Below are 25,764 nucleotides of genomic sequence, written 5' to 3' on the forward strand. Positions count from 1 at the left end.
AGAGTGTGTGCCAGGAGAGGAAAGGAGGTTAAATGCAAAGAGTTCACAATTCACAGCTTTGACAACCCCCAGTCCTCACCAAACACATTTCTGGCCTTAGGGTGCTGCCCAGCTCTGGTGATGCTTGGAGGGCCAGGAGAGCTGAGGGAAGGAGGCAGCTTTGGGGGTGTCCTCAGTGCTCTGGTTGGATAACAAATTCCTTCAAGGCAACAGCACCCACAGCTGGGGCTGAGCTGGAGCTTCCTTAAAGCAAGAATCAGCTTGGTTATGCAGCCTTTGGCAATGACAGATGTGACACAAGCAGAGACAGCACCAGGGGGTGTCTGGACAAGATCCAACTGCCAGGACAGCTCCAGCCCTGGAAACAGAGCACTGGAGATTTCTTCCCAGTGCCTGACAATACCTGGAGTGACTCCTGCTGGGGTGAGCAGCTGGAAACTGTGTGTGTTCCTTTGCAAGTCTCATATAAGCTGAGGCAAGTTGGGCTCTTAGTTGTTGACAACTTTTCTCTTTGTAGGACCTGATGCAAAGAAACAGAGACATTTCAATCCAGCAAAATAACTTTATTTCAACAGGGCAAGTACAGCCAAGTGGTGATTCCAGAGTTGCCCAGCAAGTGTCAGCTTCATGATCCGTCAGTGAATGTCCTGCTGATGACTCAAGGATCCAGGCTCTGTGGCCACCCTTCACAATGATTTCCTAGGTTTAGATTTCAAGTGAAGTACATTCAGATTTGCTCCTGTCAGAGCATTGCTCACCAGTACATGGTTGGAAGTCACTGAGGAGTTTATTACAGTTACCTGATTTGTATGAAAAGAAAGCAAGGCTGCAACCCACAAACCCCTCCCTCTCTCCAGTGCTGCTGCTCAGAGCCCTCCCAGCACCTTGCAGGGGGAGGTAACGGCGTTCTTTGGGCCTTGGCAGTAAAAACAGCGCCTAAAAACACAGCAGCAAAAATCCAGGCAGCTTTGAACTGCACATTTCCTCTCTGCCAGTCTGTGATCAATAACTGCTGCTCCTGGCACCTGCAGGAAGGAGCAGGGCCCAGGGCAGCCCCGCTGCCCAGAGCTCCAAAGGACTCGGTGCAGGTTGTGCTGGTGCTGAGTGCCCAGCCCTGGCTGGAGAAGGATGAACTCTGGCTTCATTCATCTGAGCATTGTTTTGGTTTGGTGAAGTATTAAATAAATAAATAGGGCTGCTCTGTCAGTAGTTTGGGCTGTGGCTCCAGCTGGCAGCTCGGCCTCTCCCCAGCTCTATCCCGGCTCTCCCGTGCTGCTCGCCTGGCCCTCCCCGCCGGGCACGTTCCTGCGCTTCCTCAGCTGCATCTCCTCATCCTGCAGGAGAAAAGGAAGCACAAACTGAAACTTCACAACTGAAACATCCTCTCTGAGCTGGATAAAACCTGTCCTTTTCACCTCCTTCCCCACCAGCTTGGGTAAGCCCAGCAAACAGAACTCCAGCTCCCCTCTCAAAACACTGACACCATCTGACACCCTGACATGGGCCCTTCCCACTCCATCCTGTGCTCCCACTGAGGAACTGCTCATGACTAACACAACAGGCACCTTTTAAACCCTGCTGCAGTCAGAGCAGCAGGGATGTGACCTGTCTGAGCAGTGCTGCTCAGCTTGGGGGTCACACCCAGCACACCTGGTCTCACAGTTACCTCAGGGTGGGCCTGCTGTCCCACAGAATCAAGTCCCTGTGGCTGGAAGGGACCTCTGGAAGATCAATCCAGTCATCTGCTCTAAGCAGGGCTGGCTCAAGTGCTGGAGCTGGTTCTTCAGGGGATTGCTTTCCAAGTATCTACCAGGGTGGAGTTTGCAGCTCCCCTTGCACAGCCCAGGGTGGGTGTCAGCTGTGTGTACAGGGCAGCACTTCCCACTGGCCCCAGGGAGGGTTTTCTTCAGCACAAATTGTGCCTGTCCCCTCCTGGCTTTTTGATGGGCATCTTCTCCATAACCACCTTCTCCTCCATAACCACCCCTCCTCCTCCATAACCACCTCCTCCCTACCCACCCCGCTGGCAGATCCTCCCTTCAGCTCCTCTCCCCCAAGCTGAAGGAAGCAGCTCCCTCAGCCTCTCCAGCCCTGATCCACCTCATGAGCAAACCCACAGAGCTGCAGGACCAGGATTTAACTGTGGCCAGGTTTTGCCACACGTGGCAAGGTGAGCATGTGCCATTTAGTGTCTGTACTAACAAAAAGCAATTCTGCACAGGCCTCAGGCAGCCCCTCCCAGATGCTTCTCTCAGCATCTCTCCCAACACATCCACCTCACACCATTCAGCCAGGACCCAACAGAGAGCAGCCACTGCCTGTTCCAGTGTGGCTCATACCGAGTCAGAGTCTTCCTCAACCTGGTTGCTTATGAAATCGAGGTAATCATCCTTCTGGCTGTCCAGAACTTCTTCCTCATACTCAGTCTGGTAGTCTGACTCATCTGAAGAGAGAAGACACAAAGCACAGGGTTTAACTGGCAAGCAGAGAGGCAGAGGAAATTGCAAGAGGAATGACTGCCACTGTCACTGAGCACAGGCAGGACAGTGCCAGCAGCTCTCTGCAGCTCAGTGAACTGGGACTGCTCATAGAGAGATCTCAGCTCCTCAGCACATAAAAATAAACCATGTCCTCTCTGTCAGTTGGTGTCCTGGACCCAAGTCTCTGTCAGTTGGCCCCTAGAGAATCCAAGGAACCACAGCACAGCAGCCCTGTCCAACTGTTTGGGTTACTGTGGCTGCCAGTTCCCAGAGGGACACAGGTTTTGGGGGAATGCTCCCTGGGGAATGCCCTTCACAGCAGAGCTGCTGTGTTCCACCCCTCAGCCCAACCAGACCTGTGGGACACCTTCAGAAGCCTCTGAGCTGCCAAGCCAAGCTCCCTGTGCCACGGGCTCTGGGAACAGGGATCCCAGGCTTAGGGTGAGCTCCGCCTGTTTGGAGCTGATAACCGAGTGTCTCACAATCTCTGCTCCACAGGGATGGTGACATTTACACTCCCTTCCTCTCTGCAGAGGACAATCACTTGCTTTCTCCAGCAATCCAGCAGATTAACATAATTTAGGGAGTCTCAAGAGCTGTGCACAGCAGCAGGATGTGCAAGGAAGGCTCCAGCCCCAGCCTGTTCCCATGGAATAAGGACACATCAGTGCAGAGCCAACGCCTCTCCTAGCACCTGGAGATCACCTGGAGGATCTGGCAGCAGGAGCAGGAGCTCCCAAGGGCCTGGAGGAAAGGAAAAGGGGGAATGGCCTTAAGGAAGACAGGGTTTGATTGGATATTGGGAAGGAATTGTTCCCTGGGAGGGTGGACAGGCCCTGGCACAGGGTGCCCAGAGCAGCTGGGGCTGCCCCTGGATCCCTGGCAGTGCCCAAGGCCAGGCTGGACAGGGCTGGGAGCAGCCTGGGACAGTGGGAGGTGTCCCTGCCATGGCAGGGGTGGAAGTGGATGAGCTTTAAGGCTCCTCCCAACTCAAACCCTTTTATGCCTCCACCTGCAGCAGGGCTGACTCCCCAGAGCAACTCCAGGAATGTGCTGGGCTGGGGGAGCCATTGATGGTCCCAGCTCCCCCCCCTGCCCCTGCAGAGCCTGTCCCAGCCTCTCGTGACACCAGGGCACGTGGGCAGCAAGGCAGAGCCCATGGCAGGCAGCACCTTCCTCTGCTGGCACCCAGAGCTTCAGGATGCAGCTTAAGGCACGAAAATGACATTTTATGATTACCATTAAAACCACATTTGTGTGACACCAGCTCTTCTCCCCCTTTCCTGAGTTCATTCCAGTGTGCTCTGAGGCAATACCTGGATGCAGCCCACTGGTGAAGAGAGGGGCTCCTGTTTAAACAGATCCTTCATTAAGTATTTCTCCTGGGAGCCATCAAGAGCATCTGCTCCACGCTGAAGACAACAGCACAGTCTGTTCCACAGCCTTTTCTCCTAGCACATAACTACAACCAACTGCTAGAACATTGGAATGAAAGACATTAGGTATTTTTAATTTTTAATTTTTTTTTTTTACTGTGAATTAGAGAATGATTGTTAGTTTTTACTAAAAACACTAATGATAATCTTTGATAAAATACACCAGAGAAACTGGAAACTCATCTGAACAGCAACAGACACCACAAACAAGAGTTTGGAGTTTACACCTCCAATAAAACCAGCTGCCATCAAGACCAAATTCCTTGATTTTCCCAGCACTATTCAGCATTTAATAGGTCCTTCTACAGGCACAGAACCAAGAGCCACCCTTCTCACATCCCTCACAGTACAGTTCTGGGTGCTGGAGGGGAAAGAGGAGAACAGGAGGTGGCCCTGCTGTCCTAAAACATCACCTTCCATCAAGGCTGAGGCTCACTGACTGCTCTGGGCACTACAAAACCTCCCAGAAGCACCAAGCAGGAGCAAGGCCTTGCTGCTCTGTTCAACTCAGCACCACCCAAAGAGCTCAGCCTTTAATCCAGCCAGCCAGGAGGAGATTCCAGCCTGGGAAGGTGCCCAAGCCTGCCCTGAGCAGGGTGAGCACATTCCCTGCAGGAAGGGCACATTTCCCCACGCAGAGATCTGCCTTGTGCTCCTGCAGCTGTGGTGCTTCTTTGCTCTGTGGCTGATTCCTGCAGGGAACCCCCAGCTGGGACAGCTGTGGTGTGGCAGGAGGGGCTCCTGCAGAGGCACTGCCAGGCCTCGGCGTCAGTCAGGACCTGGAAGCTCAGCACAGCCTCAGCTGCATTGGTGCTGCTCCAGAGAGGTTCTTTTTAAACAGCAAAGGTGCAGTGGTGGCTGGTGCCTGCTAACTGTGTCCCTCGAGAGGCGCTGGGATGTCTCCTGCTCCAGCTGAATGGCAAACCCAGGCATTTGACACCACCATGAAAATTTCTTCTCCACAAATCCCTTTATCCAAATGACCACTGCTACAAGTGTTTCATCTCCTGGGCTCAGCAATCCCTCACGGGGTGAGCCTGAGCAGGGATGGGACAAAGCCACCCCCAAGAGTGGCACCTGTGCTCCCCTGGCCACAGCCATGGCTCTGTGGGTCCAAGCCACAGCTGGGCAGAGGGATGATCCTGGCTGAGGGAACGTGTGGATGGAGAATGGCAACAGGGCCACCAACACTGCTGTGAGATGAGACACCTGTGCCCAGCACTCTGGCACTCAGGTCCCTCTGCTCAGCCATGCCTGAGGGACACGCTCCCTTTTTTAAAACTTTTTAATGGTTTTGGTCACTCACAGGAGAAGAAACTGTCCTGCCCTTTCCCCACAATTTCCCCTGCCCTTTCCCCAACCCACACAGCTCCTGTCCCATCCAGGCTTCTCACCCTCTGTACTGACCCTTCCCCATCCACCAGAACTTTAACCTTTCCCTTTGCTTTCTTGAGAACAAAATTACTGCCAGAATTTCCTCAGCCAGCCCAAGAGCAGCAGTGTGCTCTCAGAACAGGCAGAGCCTTTCTCAGCCTCTGTGATCCAAGACTTCCCTCAGGAAGGGATTTCCAGGGAGACCAAAGGTGACAGTGCAGGGCCACTGCCAGGCCACCAAGCAGCTCCCTGTCCCCTCCCCTACACAGGTCACAAGCCTCAGAGCCCCCTCACCCCACAGCAGAGCAATGCCAGAGCTCACCAGCCCGGAGGAGCCACCTGACAGCCACGAGGCCACTGCAGGGAGGAGTCACCTCCCCCTGAGCTCACCTCACCACAGAACTTCCCCCACAGCTCTTTAGGAGAAGTCTCATGCACAGAGGACACCAAGGAATGTCACTGCTGTCACTGCCACCCACACATGGGCAGGGTCCCTTCAGCCACACACAGCCACCCATGGCAGAACACAAAGGATCCTTCCCTGCATGGTGCCCACGTGCACGACTCTGCTGCCACCCCCTCCTCCAGACCCTACAGCCAAGGGATTTCAGCAGGTGAGGAGCTCGTGAGGAGCCCATCCCATCCATCCCCAGCAGCCCCTGCACTGCCCCTCCTCAGCCCAGAAGGTGCCATGTCCATTTGCCACGCTCCATCCACGGCCTCGCCCCGCAGAAAGCAGGAATTATCAGGAGCTCCAGAAAGGAGGAGGCTCTGTCCCAGTGCTCTGGTTAAATCTCAGCAAGTCTCAGTGCCTGAGCCTTAAATAACCACATACCATGAACTCTTCACTGTTATTCACAATGGCTGCTTCAACCACATTTGATTAATATTTTCTTCATAAGGCATATGATTGTAATTAGCATTTCAAATTACCACAGGGACATCTCTGCAAACAGTCACAGATGGGAGCACTGCTAACTTTAGCTTTCCCTCTGCAGGAACAAAAATCAGGAGGAGGGGAAGAGACTGTTTAGAAAGAACTCCAGCCCTGGTGACACACTCAGGCCTGCAAAGCTCTGATCCTTTTGGATCTGGGAGCTCCATAAACAGGGAACTGCTCTGCAGGGCAGGGCCAGCACAGGGCACAGAGCACCTCTGTGTCACCATGCAGGAGCTGCTACCTGCTCCTCATCACTCCACTGCTGCTCCCACAACACGAGCACACAAAAAGCAGTGGAGCCAGTGAGTCATTCCTGATCCTACTCACGACAGCAGGGAAAACATCCTTGGGGCAGGGCTTTAACTCAGCCTCCCCCCTGCCCAACATGGGAAAACATCCTTGGGGCAGGGCTTTAACTCAGCCTCCCCCCTGCCCAACAGGGCTGAGGATGGAGCCAGCAGAAGGGCACGGGGACAGCCCGAGGGGATGGAAGCTGAGCTGCCACTTGTGTTATTTCCCTCAGCTGAGACTGGAGCAGGGATTATTCCCCCCGGGAGCTGACCAGTAAGAGCCTGGCAGCAGGTGCTGAGGACATCCCGAGTGATCCCGCTGTCCCAGAGGAGGTGGCAGGAGGGGGACACAGAGGGTCAGGGCTCTGAGGGGAGCAGGGGATGGCTGGCAGTGCCCAGCAGGCCCTTGCTGAGCACAGGGAGGGCAGGGGAGGGGAGGCTGGCAGTCAGACAGGAGCTGTCCCTGCTCCCCGCTCACCGTCTGCCAGCGGAGCCTTGACGGGCTCGATGCGGGACACGATCTCGGCCAGGTCTGTGAAGGACGTGGTGGGACAGGTCACGTTCTGGAACACAGAGAAGTTGAAGGTTTGTCAGCAAATGTTCACAGAAAATCCAAACAAGTCGAGACTGTACAAAAATGATATTGAACAGACAAAGCTCCAGACGCACAAATTCTCCACAGCTGCCCCCTCAAAAGCCATTACTCATCAGTGAGAACTCCTCAAAACAGCTCTCCTGAGGCAGGTCTGGTGGCAGAGATGGGATTCCCAACAGTGGGACATGCTTTTAATGGCTCTTATTCCACCCACACAACAAGAAGCCTTATTAAGAAGGCCCCAGAGAGAAGCACAGGAGGAGCTGGGCCCTGGCATGGCCAGAGCTCACTCCATGTGTTTTTCTCCATCAGGGCCCCTTTGTAAGAGGGACTGGCTGGGCCAGGTGCAGCCCCTAGGGAGCTTCTGCTTTGGGGAGAAGGTGGCCAGGTGGGACACACAGGTGGCCCATCCCTCAGCTGGAGTGATGCCACAGAGGCTGCAGGGACAGGTGGGCACTGGGGTGACCAGGACCCCCCAGGGACCCCTAAAAGCCCCAGAGCTGGAGGTGCTGCAGGGATCAAGAGCCTGCAGAGACATCTCCCACTGCAATTCCCCTCTCCAGTAAACCCTTGTTATTTTCACTCTGTCCCACCCCAAGCAGTGGGCTGAGTGTTCTCTATTTTGAGAAGTTCTTGCTCCAGTCTCTCCTCTAAGAAAACCCAACTTTGGCATTGAAGAGCCCTCTCAGGCTTCCTGCAGCCCCCCTCCCTCTCTGGGGCCAGGCACAACATACCCAGGTGGACACCTCAACACCTCTCATCCTTTTTTAAACTCAGTAAATTTAATGAACACAGTAAAAACCCCAACCCAGAGGAAGAGGATGGGGAGAGCTGGCAGAGGGAACTGGGCTGCCAGGAATTGCTGTGACAGTTGTGTTCCCAAACACCCAGACCTGCCATGTGCTCCCAGCCAGGGCAGCTTCCTAACACGGGGTTTTATGAACAATCCTCTGCTCCTCTGGCAAGAACACCAACCCTGTGAATCACACAACCCCTGTGGGGTCACAGCAGCAGCCCATTGCTGCTGCAGCAAAGTGCTCTCAGTTGACCTTTCATCTGTAGCTGATTTTGATGTAATTTAGAACAGCCACAGCACAGAGCAGATCCAGGACAAGCAACGGGGGCAGAGAAAGCCTGGAGGGAATGAAAAGGTTCCTGTATGAAATGGAACAGCAGTAGCTCAGGACACACACCTTAAAACATAAAGAAGTTGGGAAGCTCATTGTGACTGTTTAGGAACTGCTGGAAAGGATGAGTCAGCCCAGGCTCCCTTTGAACATCCAACCTGAACGTTCCCGGTGCAGCATTTGCAGAAAGCTCCTTCCCAGGACAGGGAAGAAAAGCTCCTTGACAGCTCCAGTCTGTGCCACACAGCTCAGGGAGGGACACGTGCACCCTCTGGCCACCACAGGGACACAGCCACATCCGAGGCTGTCCCTGCACCCCAAAACCCAGGAGGATGAGGTGGCTGCACAGAGCACTGGGGCAGACAAGAGCCAGGCTGCCCTGGGAGCAGGGAGCAGGCAGGGACAGGCTTTGGATGGGATGGAAGTCCAGGGCTCTGCATGAACAGCTGAACAAAATCCTGCAGGGCCCAGCACCTAAGCATGCCCCAGGAACACCATCAGCAGCTCCTGTGGTGAGGAGGGATGGGAATGAAGTGTGACTGGACCCTCAGAAGCATCTGTCCCCCAGCTGACCCCCAGGTCAGCCTGTCTGAGGGCACCCAAAGCACCAGGACTGGAAAACCACTTGTGGGAAAGCAGGTGTCTTCCCACATTCATTTGGTGCTTTACAAACAGGAGTTTAATGTTTCAGTGCTTCCTCTCACTACTTTTAAGGACAAAATCACCCTCCCATCAGATAACACAAAGCAAAGAAGTGTCTCAGATCCACCTGAAGCCTACTCTCAGACCTCTCTGGTATTTTTTTTTTCCCAAGGAGGAAAGTTTTCTCTTTGGCACAATCTTTATGAAATAAGTTAGAGGAGAAAGACAGCTACTATTGTAGTCCACTGGATTATATTTAGCTTTGACTATGAATAACAGCTCAGTAGACAGAACTTCCCCAAGTAGACCCAATTAATGGTGCTGCAGCATTCCATATTGGGGAAGATTAAGAGCTGCTCAAAGTAAAGTTTATCTAAGGTTCCTGTTGTTTGTGTCTTCAGTATTTGCATTTTGGAGACAAGATAAACAGGGACTAAATGATCAAAGCAAAGCAGAAGAATCTAAATGATTAAATATCTGGATTTTTAAATAAAATTGCAATGCTCACGACACGGAAACGGGACGAAAAGAAATGGTACTCAGCTCTCAGATGTTGAACACTCCAGAAATAGATGAAGAACTAAAACATATAAAGCATGAAAACCTTTGCTAATGAAAGGCAAGTTAAAAATATCAGCTGCTCTGCCTGGAAGATAACACAGCTAAAGGACTTAAGTGACTCTAATGGACTAAGAAAAGCAAGAAAAACACCCCAGTGGGAGCTGTAACTTCATAGAAATAAATCTTCTGCAACAGAAGTCACATGCAAAAATCTTGGGTTTCAGAGGGCTCTGGAGCTTTAGGAGGATGAGCAGATGATCCCACAGGTCCAGGGATACACAGAGCCTGTGGTTCCTGCTCCATAACCTGGTAGGGTTGGTGAGTCACTCTCCCAACCCTGTTACTGCCATGCTGTGGCACCTCAGCAATCAGCACTTGGTGCCTCATTATCAGGTGAGTGCAGGGCCAGGCTGTGTCTGCAATGAGGAGGTGACAGATTTGCTCTCCAGGGCACTGAAGTGCCACAGAACCCAGGGCAGGTGTGACAAATGTCCATCATGCTGCTGTGATAGCATGATTTAAGTGAAATATTCCCCTCCATTACTGAATCCTGTAAAAAAGGGCAGTTTAAAAAGCAGTCTTCTTTAAAACAAGTGTCTGTCACAGCACTGAAAATGTTTGAGGCTTTTTACTGGCTGGTGATAAAAGCGAGGCTGAAGTAGGACACAGCCAACTCTGAGACACACAATTCTCCCTGCCTTGACTTCTCCTTATGACTTTTAACACAAAACCTGGACCCCAGCCCCTGATGTCTGATCAGGAGGTGCCAGAGGTGGACTGAGGACCCACCTTCCAGAGCCACTCTGGCCCTGCCAGGCAGCGTGGGCAGATCCATCTGATGCTGGGAAGTCCCCCTGGAGCTGAGGGTGACATTCATCTCCTCCCAGCAGAGCCATTTCCACCCCTCAGTGACTCACAGCCTCTGCTGACACTGAGGGCACCTGGATGTGGAATCATCCACCCCTCATCCCTGGCTCAGTGTCCATCCTGCCATCCATCCTCTCCCTATCTCCAAGCCAAAGTGCTCTGCCACCCACCCCTGGAGAGCTGCAAATCCTCAGTGTCATCTCTCACCTCACTTAACTTCCCTCTGTGAGGCTCCTGACAGCTATGATTCATTCTGGCCATCCCTTAAAAAATTACTGCTCATTTCCCTCTCTAAAAGATGATAAAAAAGAATTACTGGGTAAAACATGAAGCCTGTGTAGCACTTGGGTTTCAAATCAGAGGGATTCAAAGGAGAGGAAGGACAGTGAGCCCTTCTATTACAATATATTATCCAAATTCTTCAAAAAGGTGGTAACTGTTTCTTAAAACCAACTGGAACTTCCCTGCCAGGAGATACAGAGCACTGAGCTGTGAACCAGCCTCAGGGCAGTCACTGTCCCCTGTCCCAGCCCTGGGCAGCTCCAGGAGCACAGAGCATTTCCCTGAGCACTTACATCAGTTTTGGATTTGCAGGTCTCTTGCCTGTCCTTCAGCATCTTGTCAAGGACTCCACTCCTGCACCACACATTAAATACGGTTTTCCCATGCTGGTATCCCACTTCCTGGAAAAAAAAATAATCAGGAGAAAAGAAAGTAATTAATAACTACCATTAGCATGGAAACAACTGGAAAGAACAGACCCACACTCGAAGTTTTATTATTTTTCTCCAAAGACAGTAGAAATTATGTTGAAAAATCAAATGGGAAGGACAGAGCTTTTGGGAGCCCTGGATCCCATCTCCAGCTCTGGTTCTGGCAGCAGCACTAAACCCCTGGTGTTGTCCCTCCTCTCATTTTTGGATAAGGGTTCAGAGCCTTCCTTGGGGCTGGAATTCACTTCTCACCATCTATCCCAGCCCAGCGTGGGGGTGATTAAGGGGAGAAAAAGGAGCTGACAGCTCTGCCACTGGCAGGGTCAGGCTGACCCAAAATAGCCAGGAGAAGCTGAGCTGCAGGAACTGACCCACAGCCACCCCTGCTCAGGGCTGTACACGACGGGTGTGACATGAAGAGATTTCAGCTCCTTGGAAAACGCTGGTGCCCGTTTCTATTTCCTGTAAAATCCAGGCACACAGCTGAAATGAAACCCACCCCCCCACACTACTTCCCAGCCCCTAAGGATAAAGGAATTCCTGGACTGTCCTTCCCTTTGGACAGCACAGTTTAAAGCTCCCTTGTGGACAAAAGTTACTGAGCTGTGCTGCAGGGAATGAGAATCCAGGAGGTGCTGCCCCTCCATCCCTGCAGCGTCTGGTGCCAAGAACCTGCTCACAGACAGTGACACTTGTGAGGAACTGCCCTTCTCTCAAGTTTTATTGCACTGACAAAATTTGCCTGCTGCCTTTACATCTCTTTAACAGCAGCACATTAGAACAGAGCAGGGATGTGACAGCTCACGATCTGCTCCTGTGATGAACCACCACACCTGTCTGTCAAGGTTTTCCAATCAGCCAGGGCTCTCCAGCTGGCAAAGAACAAAGAATTATTTATCAGCGAAGTCCCAGATCCACAAGCAGACAGAAGTGTTTGCCCAGGAGCCAAGAGGCACCAAATATCCCAGAGAAAGCATTTACACTGGGGAAATCAGCTGGTGGTTTGGAGTAGCTGCTGTGTGTCCTAAGGAGTCTCTTAGATGAGAACCTGCAGGGCTAAGCTGTGCTCCTGGGGTTGGTCAGTGCTTGCTAAGCCAGGACCAGGGAGATCAGTCTGCAGGCTAAGGAGCATCACAGCTTCTCACTGAAGTGTGATGGAGATTGACTTCAAGGAGGAGTGGTGGTTTTCCAGCCTGGGAGAGGAGCAAAGCTCTGCAGGAATATCTGGACATGGAAGATGCTTGCATGGCTAAAACAGGCAAAAAATGGAAGGAGACAGCAAAATCACTTTCTTGGCAGGAGACACTGAGCCAGAATGGCTTTTGCTGTCCTGCCTGGGCAGGGACATTTCTGCTGTGAACACTGGAATATGTCACCAGGACAATTCCCTGCACACCTGGAGCCAGCTCTGCCCATGCTGGGCTCTGACACAAACAAACACAACCCAGTGCCAGTGATGTGTGACCTGGCAGCACCACTTCTCCAACACCCTGACACTGGTGCCACTTCCTGACCCTCTAAGGGGTGCAGAGGAATTGTGGATGATGTTTTATTCATAGAAGTGTTAAAACGTTCACAGAACCAGGTATTTCCACGTTTCCCTCCATTTCCAGGATTCAAGGCCTCCCTGTCAGATTTCTGCAAACCTTTCATGCTACAAGAAGTTCCAGGAAGAGAAAGTGAGGACAAACCCCAGACCACAGCAATGCCAAACCCCAAAACTGCCCAGAGCAGCTCTCACTGAGCAGCTGAGCCCGAACTGCCTCGAAACAGAGCGAGGTAACCCATCCCTTCACAGGTCATTAGAGAATCAAGATTACTAACTCAATTCCTGCTGCTAATCCAATCTCCCAGCCAGGATATCATTCCACAGCATTATAGAGTGTCAATTATTCACTCTGCCAATGCACTCCTCTGCTCTGCACCGGCTGCAGCACTAATTAGCAGCAGCAGAGCTGTGAGGAGCAGGGCTGTGAGGAGCAGGGCTGTGAGGAGCAGGGCTGGCACTCACACAGATCTCGTCGAACTTGCCGAAGTCCAGGGTGCCGTAGCGGTCGATGGGGGGCCGGATGTACTCACAGTAGTCGCTGTTCTTCACCATCTCCAGCTGCCGCACGCAGCACACATAGGCCAGCCGTGTCTGGATCTCAGCCATGTTCAGCACCTACCCGGCACAAATTCACAAATTCAGCTCCTCCAAGTGGGTTTCAGAATGTGCTCGGTGTGCTCACCACGGGGGAGAAGTGAGCTGGTGTCTTAGGCTGGAAATGGGGGTGTGTGCTCTATCCCCATCTGTCAGAGCTGGGGCAGTTCTCCTCTGTGCATTGCCACTTTTCTTTATCTCTCCCACAGCCAATCCTCCCTCCAGGAGATCTCTTCTCTTCATGGCCACTGAGTGTCCCTGCATGGCTGAGAAAATTCCAGCATCCCATGGGGAGAGGCTCCGCCCAGGGCAGGAGCCAAGCATTCCTACCTGGATAAAATCTGCAGTTTGGAACAGCACAGCAGCCTTTGCCCCCTGCATTCCCAGAGGAGCAGCTTTCTGCCCCACTGCATTCCCAGAGGAGCAGCTTTCTGCTCCACTGCATTCCCAGAGGAGCAGCTTTCTGCCCCACTGCATTCCCAGAGGAGCAGCTTTCTGCCCCACTGCATTCCCAGAGGAGCAGCTTTCTGCCCCACTGCATTCCCAGAGGAGCAGCTTTCTGCCCCACTGCATTCCCAGAGGGAGCCAAGGCCCATCTCCAGCAGCCCTGGAGCTTCAGAGGAAAACTCCAGCCTTGTCCAGGATCCTGCCCCAGCAGAAGCACAGCTGGCACTGCAGGAGGGCTGAGCCCCCATGGAATGGCACTGCTGCCACACCCTGACCCACAGCCTGCCAGGGCCTGCTCTCACTCTGCCAGTGGTTTGTTTTCCTTTTTTGTACTATTGCATTTGTATTTTTAATTTTCCTGTTAAAGAGCTGTTATTCCTATTCCCATATCTTTGCCTGAGAGCCTCTCTATTTCAAAATTATAACAATCTAGAGGGGGAGTGTTTACATTTTCCATTTCAGGGGAGGCTCCTGCCTTCCTTAGCAGACACCTGGCTTTTCAAACCGAGAGAGCTGGCACCTGGTGATGGCCTGGCACAGCAGCACCTCCAGCTGGGTCCCAGCGTGGGCAGGCAGGGAGGAGTGTCCATGATCAGCACCAGGAAGGGAACTGCCTTCCAACAAGCCTGAACCCAGACTTTCATCCCAGGATATAGTGAAATATATATAGTGCTTAGAGATCTGTGTTGAGGTGAGGGGCACAGGGATCCTTCAAGGCAGAATCAGTGATGCCCCATCCCTGCCAGTGTTCAAGGCCAGGTTGGACAGGGCTTGGAGCCTTGGGGTGGAAGTGAATGAGCTTTAAGGTCCCTTCCAACCCGAGACAGTCTGTAATTCCATGGTTCTCTGATCTGTCCAGTGCCAGGGCAGAGATTGTGCAGAATGGCTGAGTGGACAGGGACCCACTGAGATCATCCAATCCATCCCTCCTGCCCAGGCAGGGTCAGCTGGTGCAGCTTGTCCAAGACCACATCCAGCTGAGTTTTGACCATTTCCACAGATGGAAATTCTGCCAGCCCTCTGTTTGGCCAGTGTTTCACCACTACCAATAAAAAAAAGTGTTTTATGGTGTTCAGAAGGAATTCCATGTTTCCATGGGTGCCTACTGCCATTCAGGCAGTTGGAATATTTCACTGGGTACTACTGAGACCAATCCCAAATGGGGAACGCAATTGGGAGGAAAGAATTAAAATTAATATTCACTTGGGGGACAGCTGCAGAGCCAGGTAATTTAGGAAATGAAGAATAAGGAACAGAGTTGGCCTGAGCACATGCAACAAAAGGAAAATAATAATAATAAAATCATGCTCTGCAGACCCATGCTTATCAGTTGTACTTAATTACTGCCAAGTGCTAAAATCTCCCTAAATCAGCAGTTCAGAGATATACAGGATAGAAAGTGAGCTGGACAGATTTACAACTTTTATGGGTAAAATTAATAAATTCTGACTTCATCAGAATGTATGCAGCTCCAAGAAAAGGTTTATTTGCTGTAAGAATTCTGCCAGCCCCTTCCCACATCGCTGCCTTCCCTGTGGTGTCAAGGCACTGCCCAGTTCTTTGAACGAGAATTCAATTTTCAGGAGAAAACGAGACTCAGAGGTGAGCTGATCACTCTGTACAGCTCCTGAAAGGTGGCTGTGCTCAGGTGGGGTTGGGCTCTTCCTCCAGGCAGCACTGACAGAACCAGAGGACACAGTCTCAAGGTGCACCAAGGGAAATTTAGGTTGGATATTAGGAAAAGTTTTTCACAGAAAGGGTGATAAAGTTCTGGAATGGCTGCCTGGGGAGGTGGTGGAGTCACCATCCCTGGGTGTGTTTAAAACAAGCCTGGATGTGGCACTGGGTGCCAGGGTTTAGCTGAGGGGTTGGGGCTGGGTTGGACTCGATGGTCTTAAAATGTCTCTCCCAACCCAGTGACTCTGTGAAATCCAGCAAAACAACAAATCTGGCACAGACTTGATCCCTGAGTAACAGAGGGAATCTTCCCACTCCTCCCACTGCTCTGGAAAACCAGCTGCCATTCCAGCCTAGCCCCCAGTACCTTGACTTTCTCAGCCAGGGGGTTCCACCTCTTCCAGAGCAGCCACCAGCCGGACAGGCAGTCGCCGTAGTTGGTCAGGTCGGTCTCGTCGCGGCTGCCCACGTCAATGGCGATCACCACCTTGGCCCCCATGGACCTGGCCACGTCAGCTGGGGACAGGAGGTGTCAGAGCCCCTGTGCCCTCCCTGCTGCTGCCCCCAGGTGCAGATACAGATCTGCATGGCTCAGGTGTGTGGCCTGAGGTCGCACCCAGCACGAGCGAGCAGCAGGACACAAGTGACCATCAGCGCCCATCCCTGCAGGGACCCAAAGGCCAGGTGGATGTGGCACTTGGGGACATGGGTTAGTGCTGGGGAATGGCTGGCCTCACTCTTAGAGGGATCTTCAGCCTAAACAATTCTGTGATTCCATATGAATCTGCAGCAGCTCTGCCCAAACCATTCCCACTCAGGGAGGGAGGGAGGGATCCCAAATCCTGCACCAGCCAAGCCCTGGGTGACCCCAGGGTGAGTCCCCCACAGGAGGACATCACTGACAGGGATGTTTTTCCCCTGATCAGTGAGATGACCTGATCCTCCCTGAGGTCACCAGAAGCCCTGTGAGGCAGCAGGGGACAGGGGACACAGCACCAGGGTGGTGACACCATGTTGGGTATAATGGGATAGAGCACATCAAACCCACATTAATTCTAAAAAAAGACTGGGGGACCTGCAGAGAGAACAAGTGGCAGTGCCTTAGAGAGAGCAGTGCCAATGCTGCAGGGAGAAGGTGACAAAGGGAGGAGCAGGACAGGGACCTGCCAGTGAGGAGAGGCTGGATGGCAGCCTGAGAACAGCTCTGGGATCCAAGAGAAGGATTCACATCTCAAAGTGGGAAGAGAAATGAGGCAACACTTCCTACTTCAAGGTCAGTAAAAGGACGAGCTGCAATCTCTGGATATGGGTGAGGATTTAGGGAAGCGCCAAGGGAGGGAAGAGAAGGACATGAACCTCACAGAATGGATTTATATTTCTTTCACACCCCCAGAGTCCAAGATAGTTGCAGTTTCCAGAATAGCTTTGCGTAGGAAAACCACAGCTCTGAAGAGCCAATTTAGAGGCTTAATTTAGACACTTCTTTAGATCAGATCTGCTCTGCAACTTGGATTTATATTCCTGGGCTCGTTCAGTCTATTGTTTCCCACTCAGTGTCACCTGTGTCTGCTCTTTGCCCTCTCCAGCTGTGGAGATGCAAGAGGTGCTTTGCTTTGCAGTTCGCAAATCTTGCTTACAAGCACAGAGAATACCAGATGCTGATTTGGGGGATCTGTTTAGTGTTATTTCATTTCTGGGTTTCAGGTAAATACAGCCCTGGAAAAATAAAGTCAGGGTGTGACAGGAAGATGTAAATGACTCGGGTTGCTCGGGTGGGAGTCTCTCCTGCGGTTCCTCCCTCTTTACCTGTGTCACAAACTGCAGTGACCTGCAGGGCTCTGCTGCCACCCCTGAGCCACCCATCCTCATGACTGCAGTGAAACCTGATATAAAACACATCCCAAACACGGACAATTCACAGCCCTGCACCTGCTGGGAGGTTCAGACCTCATCCCACACCCCACATCCCCCCCTTCCATGGCCCCATGATTACCCCACTGCCAGGTGACACCAGCCTGAGCAGCAAATGCTGATGCTGTCTCAGAATTATTTCTTAATTAACTGATTGAATAGAAACTCCAAGGTAGAATTTATGTCTGTGGTTTGATTCCTCCTCCCTTCCTTCAGCAAGCACTAAATTCAGACTTAGCTGGGAGTTGTATGTTCAGAATTTGGCTATCAGGAAAAAGTTCATAAAAAACCAGTGTTAATAAAGCCAGACAGAGGGAACACCCAGGAAACTGAGAGCAAGGACTCCAGGTAACCAGCATGAGGTTAAAGGGGTCTGTGAGATTTCTCAGTGTTTTAGGGAAAAACCAAGAGCCCCGAGGCTTGCAGGCTGTTTGATGGGCAGCTGTGGGAATTTCTCCCCCCATAAGCAGTGCTCCTACCTGGCAGGTTGTTGATGTAGCCCCCATCCATGAGGAGATGGCCATCCTTGGGGTCACAGAGGGGAGGCATGTACCCCGAGAGGGACATGCTGGCCCGAATGTACCTCCACAGGGAGCCTGCAGGGAGGGCACAGCATTAATCAGCCAGCATTAATTACTGCCACGCAGGGGGGAGGCTGCTGCACTCATTAAGATAATCAAGAGATAGAGGCTCTCCTCAGAACACTGTGAGGAAGTTATTGAAACAGTTTATTATTTTCTGTATCATACTACTGGCTAGGATAAAACGAAGACTGTGCAGACATCAGGCAAAGCCAGAACCCGGGGTTTAAGCCCATTCCTCACATTTACTGCCTTCTGGGGGATCTCAGCATATTCCTACTGCAGGGAGCACCAGGGCTTTGTGGGGCTGGGGCTGAGGGGGAAGGAAAAGATTTCTCCTGAGGACAGAGGGATTGACAGAGCAAGTGCAGCTGCAGTCACTGTGCTCTACAGAGATCCACAAACCTCTGACTTTTAGCAGGACCTGAACCTGAAAAATATAAGCTGTAGAACCCCCCAAAATTCTGTTTTCCCTCCTCTGCAACAAGCAAACATTTTGTCTTGTGAAACCACTGCAAATGCCTGGTGGGGATCATTATCTTCTCTTGGGTCATTTCTGCTGGTGCTGTAAGGAACAGTAATAATCCTTTAAGCTGTTAGAAACAAAGCTTAGTCAAGTAGAAATTGATTGGCCGTGTTTCCTGTAAAATATTCTGCTTTAAGGCTCCTATACACTGATTTTTCTCTTAACATTTGCATCAACCAAATTGGGAAGACACTACATTTCCACAGGCCAAGAGGCTTGTCTGAGAAGTGAATCTTTAAAATACCAGGAATAAGTGAGCCTTGCAGTGTTAAATCACTGCTCAGTAATTAACTGCTTGGTGCTTCCAACAGCAACTCTTCCCAGCAAATTCCCTGGGAATTGATTTTCTTTTGGTGTTTTCTTTTAAAAACAGATAACAGCTCTGTTTCTAATTACAACCCCAGCACTCCTGCTGTTAGCACAGGTTAATGCTGACACATTTGGGGGTTATTATTAATAGTTTTAGTGGAACTTCCACCCAAGGAAACTGCTGACGTGTGTTACACCTCACAGAGCAAACCAAGATGGGAAATGGCAGCAGCTGGGAACTTAATTTATCTCCATTCAGTGGAGACAACCGTAACCATTCTCCAGCTGATTCCTATCCTTCCATTAAACTTCCACGGGGACAAGGAGCTGGCTGGAGTGAGTTTCCTGACCTCAACTGGCTTAACCTGCTGTGGAATGGGAATACAAAACCTCTGAGAAGGGTTAATCCTTTTTCTGCTTGTTTTAGCTGCCCTGATCAAAGCCCAGAGTCTTTCAGCAGCTCCACAGCACCCCTGGCATGGCAGGAATGGGCAGTGTGACCTGTGCCAGCCCCAGGGACAAACATCAGATGTGGCAGTAAAGGCTGCAGCTCCCCCCAGGAATATCTGGGGCACCTGGAGGCTGAGTCACTACCCTGTTACCCCAGACTGACAAAAGGCAACAGCAGGGACACATCCCAGGCAGCTCAGATCCTCCTCCCCTCTTCACTCAGTGAGAAACAGAAAGGACTGACCACAAATGAGAGCCTAACTCAGCCCCTGCTTCAGGCAGAGCCTGTTCTGGGGGTACACAGCTTCATTTAGGGGAATTTGAATTGTCAAAGGTTTTGGTTGCTTTAAGTTTGATTTATGGCTAAAATACCTGCACTTCACTTCAAGGATGCTTTAAGCATACAGAAAGGTGCCAATGGAGCCATTTTCTCCTCAAACAGTGAATGCAGCATCTCATTTAATTCCTTCCCAGCAGCCCTACCCCTTGCTACCTGTGTACAACCACAGTTTGGTGCTCAGCAAGTACACAGAAGGGAGAAACAAAAGGAAAGACCAGTTTCAAAGGTGAGACAAATTCCAGGAACAAGGGGTGACCCTGAAGTCTCCCATGATGATTTAAGACCTGGAGAGGCCGTGCCCACACTCACCATCCCTGTGCACCCTCATGGCCGAGGCAGTGATGTCAGTGGTGATGGTGAAGTAAGGAATCCACAGATCCTGCAACAGAGGAGTCCCACATTTACTAAATCTGTCACCTTGCACTTGACCACACCCTGTGCCTGACACACAGCAGAGCAACAACCTGTGGACCTTACCAGACAGAGCTACAGACACACACCTGCATGGACAGAGGAAAACTCCTCAGTCCTGTGTTTAAATTCATACATTTGTCTCTCATGCAAACAATTCATTCAGAACCAAGGCAGACAAAAATCCTCATGTCCTTTCTGCAGTAGGAAGAGCCCCTTGTTCCAGCAGAGTGTGCAGAGGCAGCACAGAGAGCTCCTCACACAAACCAGTCACCTTCTGCAGGGTGTTTTTGTTCTAATTTCAGGTGAAGGGTGGGGGGTCTGATGGTCACTCCCATCCCAAGGGATCCCGAGGCTGTTTAGTGCTGGAGGACAGGAAGAACATGATCCATGGCCTCTTGACTGAACAATGGTCAATTTGTACCTCCTGGTGATGGAGCCAGGGGTCATCACTTCACCAGGAAATGCAGACCCAACATTTTCTGGAATCAAAGAGGACAACACCAACCTCTGGAGCACTGCCTACAGGAACAAAGAACCCTGCAAGGTACATCTCCAAGAAGGCTCTAGAGGTTACCTGAGATCCTGCAGGGTAACACAACAGTGGGGACTGTGGACCAGAAGGAGGGTGAGACACAAAAAGAATGGCTAAACCAAAAGCTTTGAGAGTTTATTCCATGGGGCCAGAGCAAACCACCCAGCCCTGCTCCTGGCAGGGGAAGTTCTCCCTCTGGTTTCAGCTGTGTCTCACCTCCCACCTGCTGGAAAAAGCAAAGGGGAAGGTGACCTCCCAAGTGTGCAGGGCTCTGCTGGAGAGAGGACAGTTTTGGAAAGTTTCCATGGTGCCTGGTGAAATGGTAGCTGCCAAGGGGAAGCAGGAAGACTTGTCTGAGTAAACTGAGCTTGTGCCCAGGAACAGCTGATGCTGCTCTGTCAATCGGAAAACTTGAATCAAAGCTGAAGAGGAAAACCTGCCCTCCCAGGCAGCCTTTGTTCACTGGACATGGTGTCTGGGCCTTCTCCAGCACAGCTTTAATGGGCCTTAAACCCAAAGCAAACACAGGTTTGGAATCCAGGACCACTGGAGCTGGAAACCCTCCTTCGCTGGCCAGGCTGTAACTCCTGGTTGTGATTTCTGTGCTGTTCAGCCTGAAATTCTGCACTGCCAAGAAGCAGGGGTTTTTCTGGTGAGTTTAATCTCTTCAGCAGCTCTGCAAAGCTGGTGGGCCTGGGGAGGGCTCACAGGCACTGCACCAATATCACAACCCCAGTGTAAATGCCAGAGCAAAGTGGATGAGTAAAGTGTGATTACAAGAGAATTAGGGTGCCTCTCCATGCTGGAGATATTCTGAGGATTGCAGTTCTCAGTCCATCAACCACATACTAAGCAAAAATAGGGGAATGGGTGAAGAAGCCTCTCTGACACCTCCTTTCATGTTCCTGCAAACACCTGCACAAAGCAAACTAACCCAAGCCCTCCCACGCAGCAATAAAACCTCACTGCTCAGGGATTGTTCCACTGATTTTGGAACAGAGCATCATTCAAGTCTGAAACAGGACTTAATAAAAGTCTTGTCTGATTCCTCACACCTGAACCCCCAGCTGAAATGATTTACAAGGGCATTTTGGCATGGGGATAAGAATTCTGGCAAGGAGAATAAAAATTCCAGAGGCTGATGTTCTCACAGAAGGATGGGTAATTCAAGAGGAAAATAGCTCTATTTCTTGAGAAATTTCCTTCAAGCACCCTGCCCTGGGTCTGTGTCCAGGTGCCCCATGCTGGGTTTTGGCTGTGCCCCGTGAGGGTCTCACGTGGATGGTCCCAGCTTGGGGAGTGCCTGTGGCTGGAAGCAGTGATGGGGTTTTTGTCACCAGGGCCCCCACATGAGCTGGGAATCAGGAGACACCCACGTTACAAGGGTTGGCAGAGAGCAAATTTCGGAGAAAATGGAAACCTCCCTTCCAGTGTCAGAAATAACAGCTGAGCGTCAGTGCTCCTGCCTCCCATGGGGGAGAGAGGTGAGGACTCTGTGGGAAGCACAGGGGTGTCACCTCACAGCCACAGCAGCACAAAGGAGGGTCTGGCCCAGAGCTTCTAAATTTTAAACTTTTCTAGAGCCACGAGGGTCAGCCCCTCAGGCAGGAAGTTCCCAGGTTTTCCTGGGATCACTGCAGATCCTCCCAGGAAGGAGCAGCTGTGGCCAAGCACCCAAACACAACTTCTGCTTGTCAGGCTGTAATTAATTTTTACTGATAGGAATTTCCAGGTAGAAATCACTGCTACCCAGCCAAACCCACCACAGCGAAGGAGAAAAGATGGATGTTTGTAGTTTGGATCCTTTAAATGCTTTGAGAAAATACTTTTTCAAGGTTCCTGCCTCAGCTCCTGTTACTTTCTCAGTCTCCCTTTACCCTGGGGCAGCTCCCAGTCCCAGGACTGGTTACCCCACAGTGAGAGTGGGAATTGCAATGAAGGAGTAACTCCCCCTTTCCTGGCTGAGCTACACAACATTTTTCCTTATTTCTCTGAGGGAATTCTTCCCACAAGAGGAAACCCTGGGCATGGACTGAGGGGCTGTGATGGTCAGGACATGTGCAGAGAGATGATGCTGCTGGATGCCTCAGGAGTGGATTTCTCTCACACAAAACCTTCCTGTGGCTGCAAGGGAAGACCAGAATATGCAACCACAGCTGTTGAAATTCCTAAGGAAGGAATCTGCTGCATCTTAAAAAGGAAGTACAATGAACTGACTGCTGGAATCCAAAGCAGGGATAGACAGAAACAGCCTCAAGTTGCACCAGGGGAGGTTTAGGTTGGATAGCAGGAAAAATTTCTTCATGGAAAGGGTAGTCAGGCATTGGAACAGCTGCCCAGGGCAGTGGTGGGGTCACCATCCCTGGAAGTGCTCAAAAGCCATGTGGATGTGGCACCTGGGGACAGGGGTCAGTGGCGGCCTTGTCAGTGCTGGGGGAATTGCTGGACTCAGGGATCTGAGGCCTTTTCCAACCTTGATGATTCCAGGATTCTCTAAAACTTGCTTGTCTCCAGCACCATCCCCTCTGCACAGCAAACTGCTATTTTAAGCCACATGATGATTAATCACTTACTTTCATATTTGCATTTAGGTAGGGAATGTTTTGGATTATTTTTACCAAATATATTTAAAGTATATACAGTGTTAATTTGCTACATGATCTTTCATCACAAGGATGCAAACACAGGAATAATTTGGTTAAATTGCAAATCAGGTGAAATTCCAAGGCTACCCAAACACTCTCTGAGCTGGGTAATGTAGGAAGACAAACACTGAGAATGTGCCTGACAATCTGCTGCTGCTGAGGGAAGGGAGAGAGGTGCATTCCAAAGGTGGCTCTTGGCTCAGGTGGACCCCACAACACCCAGCAACTACAAAAAGGTCACCACATGCAAACCAGGACACAAAGGACTCTGCCATTATTCAGTTTTCAGTAGGCTGCTCAGAAAAACTCAGTCTAGCTTCAAAACTAAAATTCAAAAAAGCCAAAGTCATCACAACCCAATTCAAGCCCTTCTCTGGTGTGCCCTGAAGGTCTCTGAGACCTGATTTGCAGAAAAAGAATGACGAAGCAGTCTCAGCTGTTCTTCTTCAGTGCCACAATTTTCACTTCTTCTCTCAGACAATGAAATCCCTTTGTCAAACTGAAATAGCTACAAATAATCTACAGTTTGTGTTTTCTAAATCCACCAAAAAGAGCAGGCTCCTTCCTGCAGCCATGGACCACCACATTCACAGTTTCACATTTTCAGTCACCCAACCGCTCCAGATTTCCGTATCAGCATGGAAAAAAGCTATTTCTGCTCCAACAGAACACAGGGACATAATTTCCTAACCATAAGGTGAATAAACAACCTACCTCTATCTGCTTATCTTTGAAGATGTTGTTGATGCTGTTGTTAAAAGCTGCTCCAGAAAACATAGAGGTTATTGGGTATGTCAAGTCTAGAATAGTCTTAAACACTGAGTTCATAACCTAAAAAGGAAAAACAAAGGCATTTCAAAGGTAAATACAGGCCAGAATCCATAGGAATATGTGCATTAAGGCTGCAATTCCAGAGACATCCCACTCCAGAGTTCAGAGCTGACATGCTGGAAGCATCACAAGTGCAGAAAGTGTTGAGGGGACAGAAACACAACTGCAAAATCTACAACCAGGAGCTCCCTGTGTGGTAAATTTACATTTAGTAAACCCCAAAGCAGAGGCAAGCTTTGCAATAAAGCTCTGCAAGAAGGAGCATTGCTTCTCCTGTGCCCCAGAAGAGCCCAGAGCAGCATGCCCAGCACAGCCCTCAGCCCGTGGCCACGGATGGTGCAGCTCCATCCTTTACATGTTCTCTATTAAAAAAGATGTTCTGAGTTGTCTTCCCCTCCACTATCCTTCCCACAGCACCTGTGTGGTTCAGAGGTGTGGGAAGGAACCCATAAATCCACGGCAGAGGAATTGCTTCATCCATCTCTTCTCGTTTGGGGATCACACCCAATTTTTCTCCCAGACTTAAAGCTTTTCTCTGCCTCAGTGGAAGCATTTAGAAAATCATGTCTGGGATTCTCTGGGACTCCAACAAAGTTCAGTCAAGCACATGTCATAGAGCTTTAAACACTTTCTATGGAGCAGGGTCCATTATTTGTCATTCCCAAAGCCAGTTACTGGGATGTGTTATGGACCCAGCATTTAACTGCTGCAAACTCAGCACCAGCAAGGGAAACCAAACCACACCAGGTTTCTTAAAGCACTGCAGGCCCCTGCACACCAGCCCTTCTAACACACAGATCCTGGAATTAAGCTTTCACAGATTCCTTTTCTCTCCATTTCAATAGCATTATTACACCTATGTACTGACCTACAAGAGAAAATTATGAAAATCCCTAAATTTTTTGGCATTGTGGTCATAGTATTTGCCCATAACCATGCTATTGCTTTCAAATCCTAAAAAACTTAACAAAATTCAATGTTTAATATATTACACCATAGTCAAAATGTAAAAGAAGACCACAAAACCCAATTAATTCCTTTCAAATTAAATATGATTTCACTGGATCAAATATTTCCATGAGATGAAATATTTTCTCTCTCTACAAGTTCTCTGTAATTTAACAGCTTCTCAGAGATCAGGGCATCCTTCCCAGGCAGACCCATGGAACAGCCTCAAACCTGTCAGCTGTTAAAGCAGCTGTGAGCAACATCTGGCCTTGGCTTTACTCTGGCAGTGATTTAAGAGCAGCAGGATCAGCCTACATTGTCATGTCCAGCTGCTTTTAAATTTCTGCCAGGGATCTGCCCAGAGAACACAAGTGCAAGGATAAAAAAAAAGATCATTAAGAACAAGGATGGGAACAGGAAATGTGGGAGAATGTAAAAGGCTGAGCACAAACCCAAGGATGAGGTTTCATTCACATCTTCACTCTGGGTTTGATGTGCTGAGGACAGTGTGCCAACCTAACTATAGACTGCTACCCACAGCTTCAGAGGGAGATGGAATTAGTGCTGCACCTAAAATAGGGATCAGGTCTCTTCAGAATGATTAAATCAGGGGAAGAGGCATCTACAGAGCCCTTTATTTAATACTGAAGAAAAACCTCTCCCACTCAGCAGCAGCCATCAGGCTTCCCTTGCTGCAAATGATATTTATGATGCTGAGCCTCCACATTTCTCCTGATCCTGACAGAGATCTTGCCCATGGACAAAATACTTCCAATTAACAGTTATTTCTTAATATTCTCATTTCTCAGAGCTGGAAGATGCCCTTTAGCTGAAGCTGATGGCCCACAGCCTCCCTCAGCCTTCCAGGAATAGCTGCAACCACCTCCTGTTCCCCAGATAAATTCAGTTAAAGATCACCCTCTGGAGAGGCAGACAGAGCCTGCTGCCTCCTGCTCCAATTCCTCCCAGGATCTCTGGGATCAGC

General features: G+C 50.5%; 1 protein-coding gene across 5 annotated transcripts in view; it reads right to left on the reverse strand.

Annotated features, from left to right (window-relative positions):
• Positions 1 to 542: 542 nt before the first annotated feature.
• PNPLA7 (patatin like phospholipase domain containing 7) overlaps positions 543 to 25,764 on the reverse strand; it is a 127,440-nt gene continuing 102,218 nt past the window's right edge. For all 5 annotated transcript variants that reach the window (XM_053961993.1, XM_053961991.1, XM_053961994.1 and 2 more), the window contains 9 exons: positions 23,715 to 23,831; positions 19,719 to 19,788; positions 17,683 to 17,799; positions 15,660 to 15,808; positions 13,037 to 13,189; positions 10,888 to 10,995; positions 6,999 to 7,083; positions 2,340 to 2,443; positions 543 to 1,334 (listed from right to left, as the gene is read on the reverse strand). In XM_053961993.1, the coding sequence (XP_053817968.1) occupies positions 1,254 to 1,334; positions 2,340 to 2,443; positions 6,999 to 7,083; positions 10,888 to 10,995; positions 13,037 to 13,189; positions 15,660 to 15,808; positions 17,683 to 17,799; positions 19,719 to 19,788; positions 23,715 to 23,831 (984 nt within the window). In that variant the 3' untranslated portion in view covers positions 543 to 1,253. The remainder of the gene's footprint in view (positions 1,335 to 2,339; positions 2,444 to 6,998; positions 7,084 to 10,887; positions 10,996 to 13,036; positions 13,190 to 15,659; positions 15,809 to 17,682; positions 17,800 to 19,718; positions 19,789 to 23,714; positions 23,832 to 25,764) is intronic.

Source organism: Vidua chalybeata, chromosome 21 (assembly GCF_026979565.1).
Source record: "Vidua chalybeata isolate OUT-0048 chromosome 21, bVidCha1 merged haplotype, whole genome shotgun sequence".
Classification (NCBI taxonomy): Eukaryota; Metazoa; Chordata; class Aves; order Passeriformes; family Viduidae; genus Vidua; species Vidua chalybeata.